This window comes from Temnothorax nylanderi, unplaced genomic scaffold (assembly GCF_030848795.1).
Source record: "Temnothorax nylanderi isolate EJ_2023f unplaced genomic scaffold, tnyl_v1.0 TNYL_tig0035_pilon, whole genome shotgun sequence".
Lineage (NCBI taxonomy): Eukaryota > Metazoa > Arthropoda > Insecta > Hymenoptera > Formicidae > Temnothorax > Temnothorax nylanderi.
Window position 1 is genome coordinate 267,164 of NW_027249097.1, and position 17,184 is coordinate 284,347.

At 39.2% G+C, this 17,184-nt stretch overlaps 2 protein-coding genes across 4 annotated transcripts in view; one reads left to right on the forward strand and one right to left on the reverse strand.

The window, feature by feature from the left end:
* The window catches only part of LOC139770954 (proton channel OtopLc), a 28,558-nt gene that overhangs the window by 2,404 nt on the left and 8,970 nt on the right, over nucleotides 1-17,184 (forward strand). The window contains exon 1 of one of the 3 annotated variants that reach the window (XM_071703277.1): nucleotides 15,371-15,524. The exons of 1 other annotated variant lie outside the window; for it this stretch is intronic. The gene's annotated coding sequence lies outside the window, so the exon portion shown is untranslated. Of the gene's footprint in view, nucleotides 1-15,370; nucleotides 15,531-17,184 lie in introns of those variants that run through there. One more of the 3 variants, XM_071703278.1, reaches the window with a different exon arrangement.
* LOC139770957 (uncharacterized) lies at nucleotides 18-3,048 on the reverse strand. The gene is made up of 2 exons (XM_071703282.1): nucleotides 2,781-3,048; nucleotides 18-2,154 (listed from the first exon to the last, which is right to left on the reverse strand). Exons 1-2 carry the CDS (start codon nucleotides 2,837-2,839, stop codon nucleotides 1,734-1,736), a joined length of 480 nt encoding a protein of 159 aa, XP_071559383.1. The 5' UTR covers nucleotides 2,840-3,048; the 3' UTR covers nucleotides 18-1,733.

A 17,184-nucleotide genomic window follows, 5' to 3' on the forward strand; every position in this document is an offset into this window, starting at 1 on the left:
CAAGTGAAACTTCAATCGAGTCATCAAACCGTCTCTTATTGAATTCCATCAATATTATTTCGCTTAAATTATTATATAGATTTTAATAATTAAGAAAGATATCGAATCTCATACAAGACAGAGTAATATTTTTAGTCTAACGCCATAAAGAATGTGAAATTACATGCGAGATTAACATATATAATAAAAATATATTATATAAATAACGTTTATATAATAAAAAAAATAATAATCTCTTATTATAATTACGACTTATTATTATTATGTAACACATGCCGTATTATTATTATTATTATTATTTATTGTCGTATTTATTAAATGCAAAGATCACGGACACTATTTCGCTGTAAATTAATCAAATTATTATAAGCAAATCACAAATTTGATATCGATCACGCGTTATGCCATTTACGATTTTTCGTTTCAGTCTATTAACATCGCATCACAATTTTTTTCATCGCTTTCGTACAATCGCGAATAGTAATGAAGTTTCGGTCGCGTCGCAGCGTAACGTGGCAATTAAATCGCGCAATATTCCGAAAAGTTGTAGCTCGTTATGGCGCGATTAATCATTAAATCTCCTCTCGGCATGTAACACCCGCTGGCAGTTATTAGTTACGAATTGCGATCTACTTTCACAATTAATGCCGGTTGTACGTATGTATTCGCACTCGGCCGAGTATTGCTGCTGTAACAGGTGGAACGTGAAAACTAACGGCTGTCGGCAAGATCGAAAAAATAAGTGATCCATTTGCGTCAATTATTCGCCGCTGTATACGTCAAAGTGTTCTAATTCCGTAACGACAGACTTTCCCCCCCTACGTTACATGAATATAACAAATTGTATTGTTAATAAATCATCGTTTATCCTAAGAATTGAATAGAGAAGTTTATTCCGTCGAGGCAATAGCGAAATATAAACTGAATTAAATTGTTACTACGTACAAATCAATTGTTCTTTATGGAAAAATGAGATGGTATAGGGAAATTATTTTATAACAGACGAATATAAAGCCGACATAAATTGGAATGTTAAAAATACGAAAAGTTTAGAAACAGTTTTATATAAAATATTAATGAATGAAAAAGATCTCTAAAGGATTATATTGACTTCGCAATCGTATATCTTAAACTTAAAAGGGTTAAACCAAATTTAGACATCTCACTTACGCGCCTAATGCATATCTCGCATCGCGTAATTATACTGGAAAGACGTGCGCAATTACATGTTCTGCCGGAATACGAGGCGGTAAAATGATATGCTAGCTTGTAAATGAGCCGTCTCCCTGGCGATAATTATATAGGAAGATTCAATCGTTCGAACCGCTGAGCTTCGCAAAGTAAAGTTTCTTCAGCTGAACTAACCAGAATAATCTAGAAAAACCGCTGTAAAAATATCTAAAAAGCGTCCAATTTCTCTGACATTTTTAGACTTTTAGATTCTGTTTGAAAATATTTTAAATTGAAAAAAAGTTATGTAGAATTACTTTTTCATCTATTTAATAATAAGTTAATTTATTTTAAAAAATCTGATTTATTTTTACGACGTAAAATCGAAAAAAATTAGAATTTTTTATAATTTAATAAACTTAATCCTTAATAATTCAAAGAGACTCGATTTGCAAGAATTTAAAAACCGCTTAAAATTAATTCAGCTGACTAGCAATAATTCCAAGTTTTTTATGACATACCGTCATTATCCTACAAAAAAGAATTGAAATCCACGCATCCCGTTACGATGGAAAAATATCGGTGTTATTGCGTAAGGCGTCCTCTATCTCCTCGCGGGTCCAATTCGTCATGGGTTCGTAGACGACGTCCAGTCTCGAGCTTCTCACGACGTTTCCCTCGACGGACACCGGCTCCCTCCTCGCGGCCTGTATGAGAACGAAAAATTCGTCCGGCTCGCCGTTTTCCGTCATGTAACGGATCCGGACCTCCCTGGCTCCGTAGCCGCCCTCCACCACGCTCACGTGGCCTCGCTGGCGGACGGACGCGGCGATCATGCAGGTGATGAGCTTGCCCGGTCGAGCCCTGTAGTACACCTCCGCTCTAGTGCTCACCGGAAGGTACGACTTGTGGCTGTCCAGCTGGACGAGTCGGGACGTCGCTTCGTCCTTGGTGAACACGTCGCCCTGCATCAGCCACGTAGTTCTACAAAGAGAAGTTCTCGCGTCTGCGAAGGTCTGCGAAAGCGGGCGCGCGCGAGCCGGCAAACGATTGCGATTGAGTTTCATAAAAGCCGTTATTAGGCAAGAGACTTCCTCTCTTCGGAGTATAAGAAGATACTTTATCGAAGGAGAGAATTGCGTTATCTAAGCTACTCCAACGTTAAATCGCAAACTACAGGATGGATCAAGAGATCTCGAGAGAGTTCTGATCAGATAAAAACGGAGATTACATTGATGCACGAACGAGACATCGTAGCCTTCTCTTTGACAAATCAATCATTGAATATTTTTAATACATAAATATTGAAGATATTACCTTTTTTCTCTTCAGCAAAATCTAACTAGCTTTAAAATATCTTTGACAAATCAATTATTATATATTCATATTATATAAATATTGAAAATATTATCTTTTTTCCTCTTCGGGAAAATCTGATTAGCTTTAAAATATCACTATAAAGTCATCTCGCGAAAAATGTGTATATAGGTACCTATGTTACAAACGATAATTCCAATAAGATTTATATTTTTTCGGAAATTTATGTCGACAGCTAGAAAATCATTTTAGCTTTCAGAAAAAAAATTGTTTATTAATATAAATGTACTCACGGCTCGCTTAGTGCGGAGTTCAAAATGTAACAGAAGATTAGAAGATAAACGCGCGTCATCGTTAATAATTTGTTGATGCGCGAAAGGAGAATTCTGTTGTTAGCCGCCGGCTGATATTAGCTTGCCTATGCAAATTGTCTGCTCAATGTTGTGACACTATTCCGTGTTCTTGGCCCGATATCATTATCGCTTGCGCGCGAAAACTATCGTCTTTGCGAGCTAGACGGTAGTGGAGCGTGTACTAAAATTAACGAAGGGAGCACGGTAACAGACTCTGACGTGGGCTGCTGTTATGACGATCCCTCCTCCTCCTCTTCTTCTTCCACCATGCGTCGTTTGCGAGTATTCGTGATTCTTTTCACATGTTGACCGTTCGTTAAAAATATTCTAAGTCCGTCAGCAAAAATAAACGTTCTCGAATGGGCTAATTTGAACTTTGATCTCGAGATAACCTTACATCCAATAAAAATCGCGTGTTTACAGTTAGTTGTATCGTTATTCGAACTTGATTTCACTCAAGACCTGAACTTCTTATATAGCTATATCAAGAGCCATAAATTTCAAGGAAGAGGAAACATTTACTTTGCTTATTTTCCTTTTATCGCCTTTCTTTGCAAGAAACTTTCTTTCCAATCATTATGCTTCTTTGAACGTTATGAAAGCATTTTAAAGTTGGCTTGGATTTCAAGGCCTTAACTGATAAAACGCAAGCAAATCGACTGCTGTTCTAATCGTTCGTTAATTTATCGAAGAAAACCAAGGCACGTATAATCCTTTCATAATTAAAACCTGGCCATTCAAGGCATTTAAAAGATCAATTCGACTAAATAAAAGGGATTGTTCGCGAAGGCGATAGATATATAAAAGCGGCGGCTATAATAACTCCCTATATACTTCTGCTATTAAGTTAATCATAACGCTCGAATCACCGTCCTAACGCGATACAGCACTTGCAATTTTCCACGCGCGCGCACGCTTAGCGTTTTAATGTATGTACTTTGTTGTGATCGGATCGTGCATTAACCCTCGTGGCGGATCTTAAATGATCCAAGAATCGCACGGAAGTACGGCCATTTCGCGAATGACGATGATTATTATCAGCTGCAAAACGCCTGGGCCCGGCGATAAACGCCGCTAAGTGGGATTGTGCCCGTCTATTTTCCTCCGCGCGGAAAAATGTCAACGTGCTGTATTTATGCATCAAGAGAGGCGTTAGGAAGATAGCTCGGAAAGTCTAACGGCCGGTCATTATACCTAATCTTATGGTAACGACGGCTGATCGATCATCTCGCGCACCAATTACTATCTGCGCGCGAGTAAGACAACGTCCCGGGGCGAGAGACGATTAGGAAAGAGTACCCGACAGCTGGCGATGATGCCGACTTTAAATCCCTGCACATGCTGCATTTCGCACATCATATTCCCATCATGTTCACCAGTAAATTGGATCGTTTTGATTCTCTTTAAAGCAACTTTAAAGACTGTGCATCTTGAAATGCAATGTTCTTCTCTTAATATTATTTTCTCTTTCAGTAAATTAAAAAAGTTTTCCGATATGATAAAATTATGTAATAATAAGAAAAACTTTTTTGCGCCAGAGAAATATTTTAAGTTCATTATAATCATTTTCTTCGTGAGCGCGTGTATGATAAAGATAAAGCGGTTGAATTACTCGATTACTTAATTATCCTATCCGATCTTGAAATATTGGCAAACAGAAAACGATAATAATCAAGAAATACGCAATCTAAATACGCATTCTGAATATAAAAGAAGCATATTCGTATATCGACGTATAAAATAATACGTCGGAAATGAGTTGCGCCATTATGGATATGATGATTAATTTTTGATCATATCGTATGATAAAGTAAGGAAGTTTTGTAAAAGATTCGCAATATGCAATTAAGTTTTAATCCTTTGAATTTTGCCAACCCATCTTGAAATAAAAAAAAACAGTTTTTTTCTTATATATCTATTACGAAATTGATAAAAAATCTTCTTACATCTGAAGTGCCAATATATCAAACACAAAATATAGTTGCGGTACGTTGATTTGGATCTTCAGTATTTCTCGTACGCGGAACTGTCATAGCGGACGAGAATGTAGAGAGTTGGCGACGTCGCGAAGAATGTGAAATTTTCTATTTCGCGAATCTGGTCACGAACGAGAACCACATCCATCCCATCGACCTCCGCGACCATCAGCCACCACCGCGTCGATACTGTGGTATTGTTCTTCGTTAAAACTAAAGTGGCCGAGTGCCATTTGCCTTTTGCGTGCGAGCCGGTGCACTCGGTGTTCTTAGATCGAACAGCGAGGATTCGAAACGTTAACGAAATAAGAATTAAGACGTAAATCGAGCAACAAGTTGAAGAAAGTGGTCCTCGTAACTGAAGAATTATCCATGAATATTGGTGCATTACATTCGTAAATTGAGACGATTCCGTCGAGACACAATAAGTTAATTGTATATTCTCAAGACAAATTAAAGGTGAGCAATGATCTTCAGGATTAAACCCCACGAAAGGTTTACGACGCTTCTATGCTTTAATACCACGCGCGCAACAAAAGAAATTAGAATAATTTTCAAGAGCCAATATGACGAAAGTGATTCTTATAGGTAAAGATTTATTTATCTGATTTTACATTTTATTGTATAATTAGAAATTGATAAATCTCAAGCGAGCAATGACCCTTGAGTTTAATTTCTCAAAGAAACCACAAATTCTTCCAAAGTGTGTCTGCACTGTCTGCTCCAGCTGGCTCCAGCGTTCGTTGAGGGTTAAGAATTCACAGCACGAAACATTCTTCTTTATACGCGCCGCAAATCAAATATCAATCTCGCGTCACTTTTAATACGGTACTCCGATCTCGAATCGTCGGTCACGATTCGATGAATGCGTGACATCCGGTGCGGACCCGTTGGACACGAAGAATTCGTCAGGATGGTGGCCGAGCTGGCTGGCATTTCCACGGCGACGGTCGACGGAAAATCATCGGACGTTGGTGGCACCTCGAAAACTTACAAACGACCCAAGTGGATCCAAACGGCGACGCGCGAGCCGATCTACAGCGTTCTGGACAGCGACGAGTGTATCGCGACGAAGGGTCTCCCCCCGGGTGCCCACGGCAAGATCGTGGTGATCAGCGCGGTGAAGAACGAACCGAACCGGAAGCTGGAAAACGAGCAGCGAGAATTACCGTGCGTCTGGTCACCATCCCAAAATAAAGCGTCGCCGATCCTCGAGATCGAGGACGAGAACACTCTCTACAGCGTGGTGAGAAAACCGAAGAAAGTACGGTTGCTGGAAACGCCCTCCGAAGCGAACGAGGAAACGATTCGGCCTGTCGATAAGATTCGGGACATCGAGCCCGACGAGAGGCCCGAACAGCAGCAATTAGACCCCAAGGACGTGTCCAGGCGAGTTGAGGTAAGAAAGTGGCTCTACGACACGCCTAGAGAATCCCTCCCGGATCCGCCGGAAATGTATTTCGATCGTTGCGAGCACGAGAATACCTGGCCTGACCAGGAGAACTTTGTGGCACTGCCCCGAGGAGTGGTGGGCCTCGTGGGGCCCTACAGAGTGTACGGAAATCCCAATGAGAGGAGAGAATACATGCTGCAAGAGGAGGAACTTGTTGAAGAGGTAGTGGATCCGGAGAGTGAAAAAGTACAGGAAGAGGAGAGCAAGGACGAGCATCGTCCTTGCTCAGAGGGTGTCAGAGAGCATCAGAGGGCGAAATGGAGGATCAGGGAGGACGACGAGGAGACCCTGGTGCCGGATATCCGAAACCTGTCGGGTTTCGCGGAACCGAGAACGGATATCGTCAAGAGAGAGAGTGATGATTGGAAGAACGAACGAGGATCAGTGACGAAAGTGGATAAGTCGGATTGTATCGAGGGGATTCTACCCGGCAAAGAGGAACGCGCGGTGGATGTACCGGATACGGTATCCGCGATCTCGACAACGTCGATGAAGGAGAAATGGGGTGAGAAGGTCTCTTAAAACATATTAAAATTAAAACAAGTGTTTTTTTGATAGCGTGGTCAAAAAGTCATAGCGATAAAAAAGTTGACGTTAAAATTGGAGATGGCCAAGTAGTCTTGGAGAATGTGAGATTAAAAATGAAGCCCGGGAGATAAAATCGGTATGATACTGTGTAATTGGTTGTCTTTACATCAATTTTATGTACTGGTTGTACTCTGGATTTTATCTCCACGGCTTTATTTTTAATCTCAAGACTACTTGACCATCTTCAAGTAGTCAATTTTAATGTCAACTTTTTTATCCATATAGCTTCTTGACCACGCTATCAAGAAGCACTTACTTACTATTAACTTAACGACCGTTGAGAATTAGCTTTCATTTATCATTTGATATGGCTCAAAGCGGAGCCAAAACGTCCGTTTTACATCTTAATATTTACGGTTAATTATAATTAAATATTGTCATTGTGACTACCAACAACCGCGTTATTCTCTCATTGCCCATTTTTATCCCACTTTTTTATAAATATTATGTCGTTTATTAAGCAATTAAAGCAGAAATTCCTGGATACAATAAAATAATTTTAATTGAAATAATTTAATTTTAAACGAGAGTTATGTGTGAAATTTTATTTACTTTCGTGAATAATTAATTATATTTAAGATCACGAATATAAAATCATATTTATAAATATTGATTTAAAACTAAATAACTCTATATTTATGACTATTAATTTAGGAGCTATAATTATCGTTTCTATAAGAACCAATTAAAATTAATGAACTTAATAATAAATGCCTGCAAATTGACACGGCTGTTTTCCTCGCCTGCGATCTCTTTTGTCGCAGCTTGTTCACTTGTAAATTACAATCAGGTGCGTGCAATAGGCTGCGAGATTACTAAGTGGCACCGACAACGACTAGACGACAACGGCGTATAATTCGGCAAAGTATGTCGTCCACACATTCGGTATGCGTGGCGACACGTGTCTTACGGTATTGTCCAGCAAAATGGACTCGAGTAGCGGTAGATAGTACACCGGGTATGCATACGCGTCGGCGTCTCGATTACGTGCGGAGTGTGGTTCATGAGCCAACGATAAGGTCAACATTCGACTAAGGACTGCATTTCTATGCACCTGCTTGTCTATCACGATCCTCGCCTGCCTTGCTCGAGCAACGGTGAATTGTCTTACTCGATTCTAAAATTAGATTCTCTACGGGATGACTCGATGCCATTAGCAGCTCAGCGGAGGATGAACAGGATGTCATTCCGTTTCAGCAATATGCTGAATATATTATTGACTTTCGACGATTTTTCTTTTTAACAAAAATCGTAATGGAATTTTTAATAAAAAAAAAACTATCTGTACATATTGTCCATTTATTACATCCGCTTTTAACTTGTAATATTCAGACAAAGTAATGTGCTTCGGCACATTATTTTTCTTTTCCGCGCAAAGACTCGTGTATTAGCAATTTGGTCCCCTGCAGTGACGTTAAGAAGTCTATAATAATACTAACGGTTTTTGACATTCTTAATGTGCTATTTCATTGTTCGAGAGTTAAAACGAGTATCACACGCAGCTTTCTAGTCAAGTACAGTTCGTTCTTGCTTTCTTTCGTGAGACCTCTCATTATGTCTTCGTCCGATATGGTGTGGCTCTTCGGCACGGGCGGCCGCCGTAGAATAGCGTATATCACATGAGTTGCGAGCGGCCGCACGAGACTTTCACCATTTTTACACACCTTTTACCATCCGCTACGATCGGCATATTACAACCAGTGTCATCGGGTTGTTAATATCGCGACTCTTACTCTTATACGCGCCCGAGACGAGCTGCCCGTTTCCTGGTTGACTGGCCTGAGCGTTCTTCATCATGCGAGCGCGCCGCGCGTTACGTCTCCCGGAGCGATGCGTTGCATCCGAGCGGATGTAGATTTGCATCGAGGAAATTAGAAAGCATGCATAGCAAGCGGGCATGAGTTATTCTATCGGAATTAAACGGGAATACGAAATACGTGATATAACCGCGCTCCGGGCTCCGCCATTGTCTCCTCTCGCAACGGATCTCCTGCGTAATTCTTCAACGACTCCAGAAGCGTAAAAATCGCGCGCGCGAGCGGGAGAAAAGACCTCTATTATTCTTGCACATAACTTTTGAGGCCATTCCACCGTGCTGCGAATCGTTTTCTCCGCCGCGGAGAGAAAAACTTCACTTTGAAAACGTATGATCGGCGCGGGCGCGAGAACGAGCGAGGGGTGAGATAATTTTGAACAACGTGCAATGTTCTGGTACGTATAATGATCCAAAAGGGATTCGGAAAAAAATATCTTGCCTTCGGCAATCCGGTAAATCCGATGCATTTGCAATAGCGATGTAAAAATGTGAATAATATCAAGCAATAGTATGAATATTTCATTCGGATTTTCGATGCACAGCGCATTTAAATTTTTAATAGAACGCTAAGCATTCCAATTATCAACTAAGTGCAAAATAATGCGAAGTTTAATACAATTCCTTGAATTATTTTCCGCACGTGCATTGATAAAAATAAAATAATTAATTTAATTTAATTTAATTTAATAATATTTTTTAAATATCAGATAATAATAATCTCTAGTAGTTCAAAATAAAAATATATGAGTTGTCCAATTATAGAGTTCTGGACCATTCAAATATTAAAAATAACTAATAACCAGGCAGCTATTAAGTACTCGACTGCCCGTTAATTAGCAGCCCATTTAAGATTGTATCCTGCAATCCTTTCACTAGCGGCGGATTGATGAAAAGTGATAAGGGAATACACAAATAAGAGATCTTGTTACAGACAAATGAGCTAATTATCTCGAGATTCAACATATTCGTGGAAGAAACTGATGAAATGCGGGCGCACTTCCTCCCCGCGGCCGCCGTAACTTACTTTCGTGTTCTACTCCGTGCAACACCGTGCCCCGGCTCCATTAATCGTCGCGCAGCATCGATCTGTCAGCCATATGACGCCACCGTTACTAAAAGCCTCCTGACAGCCCTCAGTCACTGTTACACATAACTGATTCTCTGCAGTTAGATGATGATGCAGCGCAGCGCGCCGCGCCGCGCGCTGCATCGCCGAATACCGCCGCCGCTTCGCTCTGTACAGTTAACCACTTTTCTCGCAGCATGCACGGTGGCGGTGCACGGAACGGAGGCGCGAATTGCATCTACGCGAAAATATACACATCCGCACGTGCCTCCTCTCGCGGATAGCCATACGGTCCCGACTTTTCGACGCAGATGTTCTCTCGTCGAAACGATTCGCTGACGATATACCTGGATCATTATGAAAGTGCTGTATAACGCGAGTAACGACGATACGCGCGGTGATAGATCTGCCTGAACAAATTGTAAAAGAGGCAGAGCGGTACCAAAATCGTAACGAAGAAGGACCGACTCGAATTAGAAAGGCAGCCAAGGAAGTTTCTTATTAAAAATTTTTTATAACACTTATGTTGTCCACGTATCGTCGTAAACTCGAGATGATTTTGTAAGCATTATTGTACACTTTTCGACGCAGATGTTCCCTCGTCGAGCGATTCGCTGATGACACTCTACCTGGATCATTAGGAAAATGTTACCGCGAGTAACGACGATACGCGCGGTAATACATCTGCCTGAACAAATTGTAAAAGAGGCAGAGCGGTAGCAAATCGTAATATGAAGAAGGACCGACTCGAATTAGAAGAAAGCCAAGGAAGTTTCTTATTAAAATTTTTTTGCAACACTCATGTTGTCCACACAGAAAGAACGGTTTTGCTGAAGTATCTAAAAATTTAGCTAGATACAGATTTGAAAATAATTTTGTTGCATCATTAAAATAATTATAGTAGGTCGCTGAAGTATGATGATAACGTTGTAAAAAATTTCGAAATTTTAGCAATCAGTTTGAGTGTTCCACATAATTATTTTAATGATGCGACAAAATTATTTTCAGATCAGTGTCTAGCTAAATTTTTAGATACTCCAGCAAAACCGTTCTTTCCGCGGTGCGCGTATGATTGTACAGCGAGATGATTTCATAAGCATTATTTCTGTAGGTACGTTATTAATATTCCTTAAATGGACCTTGTGTGTTTTAATAAAGCACAATCTTCGGCGTGTAAGCGATCCCGTTATAACATGATCGAGCTGCCGCGCGTGCTTATCTTTACAAGCTGCGTCTCTCGTCGAACGACGTCTTTACGCAGCTCGCGCGAAATAGCCAGAGAATCCGCCGTAATCTTTCAACCTGAATAAAAAAAAAAAGGTCAAAGCACCCATAACACGATCGACGCTGCGCCGCAAAACATTTGTCTCTTATTATTTTACTGCGATAATAAAATCCTCGTCGACAGTCGGGCGAGATCTTCCACAGCGATCGTCATTAAAGTGCAATATCGCGTACGAGAACCGTTTCCTTGACGATATAACACGTGATTCGATCGCAAGATCTTCCCTGCGGTCCTTGCTTGCGCGTTTTCTTGCCAGCTATTATCTCCTTTTATCTATTCATTAGCGACGGGTATTTACGCGTCATTACTGTTGCACATCTGTTAGCACACCTGAGCGCATCTTTGGTCAACGATATCGAGTATAATATGCCAAGAAACTCTTTGCACATCTGTATGTGCAAATAATAATTATTCATAAATTTTCAAGAAAGATTATTCAGAAAGAAATTCTTTTCCTAATTAAATCTCTTTTTTTGGAGGTTTCTTAATTTTCTCCGATATCAATAAATTGTTAAAAAAAAAACGAAGAAGATAACTTATTCATGGGTCTTTTTAAATTTATCTTTTAACTCTTTCCTTCGCTACTTTTTCTGAATCGATCTTGCAACTGTTTGACTAACAGTTAATAAAAATATTTCGACTTTGAACGCGTTTCGGATGCTGACCAGTCGGCAAATGAAACACTGTGGATGGGTGTTTCCGACTTACAGAATATTCCGCCGCAATCTCATCTCAGAGATTTATCATTACGAGAAGACGGACAGCTGGCATGGGCAGATCCGACTCCAGATTTGCAAATGTCGCATTTCGTGTTCTCAACGGAAAACATGTGGCACCGTCAATTTATATATCTGCTGACCATCAGGCACCTGTTTAAGCGTTTATAGAATACACGTGCATAAATCGGATGATAACCTGTCGGTCGGAAATAATCGCTCATATACATCGTTTATAAACTTTATAGTCCTTTCATAATAAATGAGTGCGAGATTCGATCAATCTCCTTACAACTTTTCCGACCGTGACAATTCGCAATTTGTTAATTACATCGATTGAGTGATTGCTCATCGACGCGTGTTGATATAAGGATTATATTATTTACGATCTACGTTCGGAAGTTATGAGGTATATTATTCATTGTTTCGAATCAAAAAGAAGATGCAATCACTCGTGAAACTTTCATGAAACACAGTAAATATCTCTCGTATTTTTAACATTATATGACATATTGATTATACCAGCAATTTAGATAAGCTTGTTTCTAAATGAAAAATGCATGGACGTCGTTAATTCTACTGAAAGAGACAGAATACAAATGTTCTCTAACTCATTTATGTTTGTTTTTCTGAGAAGTTATTCAAATTTTGCTCCGCATGAATAAAAAAGATGAAAATTTAATAAGTTATTCAAATTTTGCTTTGCGTGATGAGAATAAAAAAGATGAAATAAGTCTTGTAATAATTATTAAAAACGTAAAAGAAATATCATTAATAATGTGTATATAAAATTCCGAGAAAGTACGTGTCAGTCATCGTTATCCAAAATGATTTTGACGTAAATTATTTTATTGAAACTTTCATTAAATTTCCAATTCTCCGCTCGCTTTCCATCACGAATATTCGCATTCTCCTGAAATTAATTATGAACACATATCGATATCTTTGGATTGCCATTTTTCTCCGCATTATTAAGTGTTTCATTAACGTGGCCTCTTTCTGCATTAATGATTATATCGCTTTTTAATAATATAACTATCACAAATAATGCAATAATGTAATAACAATAAAATTGTCGTGACACGCACGTCGTTATCGAATCATAACTTTCTTCCTTTCGACATTGAATTGTGAGTACTAAAGCAGAAAAATTATAGAGTAAACAGATAGAAATTAGAATATTTAAAGTATAAGAAATTAAGACTATCACTAACTCGTTTAGCGCTAAATTTTGGAAAGTAGATGATAAAAGTGATAAAACAAACAAAATTAAGCACGCGGCATAAAACAGGGTTATCGGAAGCATATAAGTGACAGCAGAGGAAAAAAAAAGAACACAAGAAAGTGCACAGTTGGCAGATTGAAATAATAAATTACACCTTACGGTGAGTAAGGTACGTTAATTGAACGTTACGTATGACTTATGCGAATAAAAAAGGCGCGAGTTTTCGTACATAATGTCGCACATGCGGATGTGGGACGGGCGACGAAAGTGGGACACAAGAGAATTTATGAAATTTAGTGAAGGGACTTTTTCTCGTTTTGCGTGCGTACTTAATGTCTCTTTCACCGGCATTTTTACGTTCAGAACATAGGACGTTTCCTTCATAAAACTGCATTAATCGCGATATTCTTATATATATAGTTACGGAGTTGACGGCTGTCCTCTATATATCATCAATATGAGGGTATTAATGTTAAAAGAACGTAATATGATATTAAAGGTAATTAAAAATAATTTTAAAAAATCAATTTTCGATAATGCACCCTAAAACATTCTGAGGTTTCGAAGGCGAAATACCATTTAACTTTCTCCACATTATCCCAAGATCCATCTTGATAACTTCAATCTTCATCGAGCAAAAAAGAAATCACCACGGCGAACGATCGCGTCGTCGTTATTGATTTAACCCACAACCGATCGATTACCCGAATCGATTATACCCCGTCGCATCATGTAAGATAAGTGCAAATGTCAACACATCTCTCTTCTTTACCCGTAACTTGTCAGGCGGAATCGACAGATAATGACTTGACATCGGACGCGAAATCGCTGTTAAACGCCAAAGAGCTGACGGACGTTATGTATCGTCAATGGACCGATACCCTATCGCGCATCAAACCCATTATCATCATCGATAATTCGCAGGTGGCAGGTGGCAGTCGCGCTTCTGGCGGTGCTGCTTCTTCTTTACCTCATAGCTGGATATAATGCGCCAGCTTATTACGCGTAATCGCGGCGGCGCGGCGGCCTGTCTATTAGGCGGATCATCATGGGTAGCTCCGCGACAAATTAATCTCGGCAATTTGCTCGGGCCGCTGCGCATCGAGGCCGCATCGTCTAACGCCCATCCGAATGATCGTCATCCGGATAATATTCCTCGCACGCGAAACGAGCGTTTAACCCTTTGCCTTAGAACGGGCCGTTCCGTGCGCCAAGTCGGCGATTAGCCTCTTGCACTCTCGGTGCGATATTATCGGCGTTTACTAACGAGCATAATTGTACCTCGCGTGTTTCACACGGGAAACGAAATGCGAAGATTTCGAGAGGATTTATTGAATTTTCAGCGTCTGTAATGGTATAGATATGGTCGATTATCGCGTTTCATGCGTGACCAAGAATTTATAATTGAGTATCAATCACTTACAGTCTTTGCAAACAACTAATACTTAAATTCCGGTTAATTATTCTGTTTTCCTGTCTTCAATTTATTTTCTCTCTTAATACATATTTAAAAATATTATATTAGAGATGTGATATGTATTTAATTTCTATTAAGATACATTTAAAATTAAATAAAAAGCGATTTTCTTTCATTCTCTAAGAATCATTAATTTTATGAAGAATATAATAATCAAGCATTCTTAATGAATTATGTATAATTGTTTTGTGTATATAGGATGTCCCAGAACTGATCATACAAGCGGAAAGGAGATGATTCTTCATTAAAAAAAATAAGTAAAAAATTTAAAATAAAACCCTTTTATATGAGGCTCGGAACCCGTTCTCGCTTGTATCACCAGGTACATCCTGTATAAGCATCTTTTAGTTCCATCTGTATATACATTTTATTGGAAAAAAAAGACAATAGGTTACATAAGAAAGTGTAATAACCACAGTTGTTGGACAAGTTTTAATCATATACAGTGCAGGTTTAATTTTGTATAGAAGATTACTAATATATTCTAATATATTCAACAAACAAAAAAACTGGTACCGCCAAAGGGGTTCTTGCTCTCGCAGACCCGTTCTTTGTTCGCAATGTCTCGTCTAAATCACCATCACATCGAATCCATCGAACGCATCGAAGCGCGAGGAGTCGTAAGTGAGTCACGAGAATAGCGGAATCTTCTACGATGGCCTGTTCGATTTAGGAGGGCGACGCGTAGCCCCCCGAGGCGCATCGCTATCCTGTCGACATTCTCGCTAGATAGCAAAATAAAAGCAAAAAAACGCGCTCGAGAGTACGCGGCCGTACGTATTGACGGATGCTGGGAAACGAGGCTACGAGAAAATCGCATCATCACCGTCATCAACCGAACCACCACCACCATCACCACCACCACCTGCCGTCGCCACCGTTCGATATCCCCGAAAGAGTCGATGCACCATCGAGAGCGCAGCCGAGTTACTTGCGCCACTTGGTGCCGCGTTATCGTCACGTGCGCTTCTCGCCATTCGTCACTCGGTTGCAACATCCTCGCGAGAGCTTTGTAAGTGATGGACGGCGACGCCGTTGACGACCCGTCGCGACGATAGCTTCCCGGTAACGAACGCACGAAGGTACAGGTAAATCTTTACAACAGCGTCTTCGAATTAGCATCTTGGGATAAGATTTGATCATTAACAAAATAAAGTTTGTTTCTTTTCAATAATAATTACTTAAAGATTTTCATTTATTTTATTTAGATTGATTGGATTATAAATTTAATATTTTGTTTTATTAATAATTATTTTAATTAGGTAATTATATTGATACGGTCGAGTCCTATTTGCTTGCTCCCAAATTGTTTCATCATTCGATTTTTAAATCTCTTGCTCAAGCTGACAATGAGTTCAAAGAGACTGCGTTTGTTATTTCTTTTTCTAATATAAAACTTCTTATTTAATTAAAAATAGATTTATATGTTTTGCAATTTTTAAACCCCATAAATATATGAAAAATAATTATTTTTTTAAGTAATTAATTAAAAAGTTCCTAAATGATCTTCGCTTCGCGATAGATTAGAGAATTTACAGTTATTATAAATGCTACTTTGTAGTTAACATTTCAAATACTGACTTACAATGTCGCGAATGTACCGTAATACCGCAAGCAAGACGCACCTAACTGTTCCTCTTGATCGTTTAAGTTTAAACTGCGACTGACTTTAAGTCTGCTTGCAAAAACGCTGTCTATTGTAACATTGTAACCGACTTTAATTTTGCAACATACGATTCCGTCGAACTTATAGCGTCTTAACTCGCTTTCGGACCACCCAAATTAAATGCGTGAACTTTTTTTTATTACGCATTTAAGATACCGTTAGCTTCATCAATATATCGTTAGATAAATAATCAGAATCCTTTCTCAAACCTGCCGTATGACTTTATCGATTCGGCGAATCTCGAGGAAATTGTAAAAATCGCGAACTTTGCGGAACTCGTCGCTATTGACGACGATCGTCACTGTTGAACCGATAAGAAAAGAACGTGTTTCTGCAATCGACTCGTAATATGCACGGGTGCGAATAGAACCGCAGGCGCACGGCAAATAGTGGTTTGCGGTACGTGATGATACTAATTTTATCGCGATTCCATAAAACTAGGGTTGTGCTACACTAATACACTATACCTCTTCCGATTGCATTTTTTCTTTTGAGTTCATACGCACAGTTTTACACGGTTTAACCTTGTAATTCACGACGAATCGATTTGATACGCCACTTGCAGATGATTTCTGCATATTCGCGTTGCAATCCTTCAAAGGATGTCTTCCTCTATCTTCGAATCGCGTTCTAGGTATACCTCAATCCAATTTCGAAATAATAAAAATAATAGCTGCCAATTGAACTTATTAATCTCATCGTTAAAAGCTTTCTGTGTTCCATATCTGTCTAAAAATGTCTCAATTGTTTCAGGAGGCCATAAATCTTAATAAACAAATTCCAACTAAAATTAAATAAAGAAAATTACCTTAAAAAAACAATTACCTTATAAAACAATTATTTTCTTTATGACTTTGGTAAAAAAAATAGACTTAATAATTTACACAAGGAGACTTTATGACGCATAAAATATTGGAGAGAAAAATATTCCTTCATAAACATCATCGGAAACGTTAAACGGACAGAGACTTTGTAAGGAACCCATCGCGAGAGACCTTGCAGCATCCAAGGTACATTCAAGGTACACCGGTGCCTTCTGTCCCGGGACCTCTCACCTCTTCAATCGCTTTTGGCGT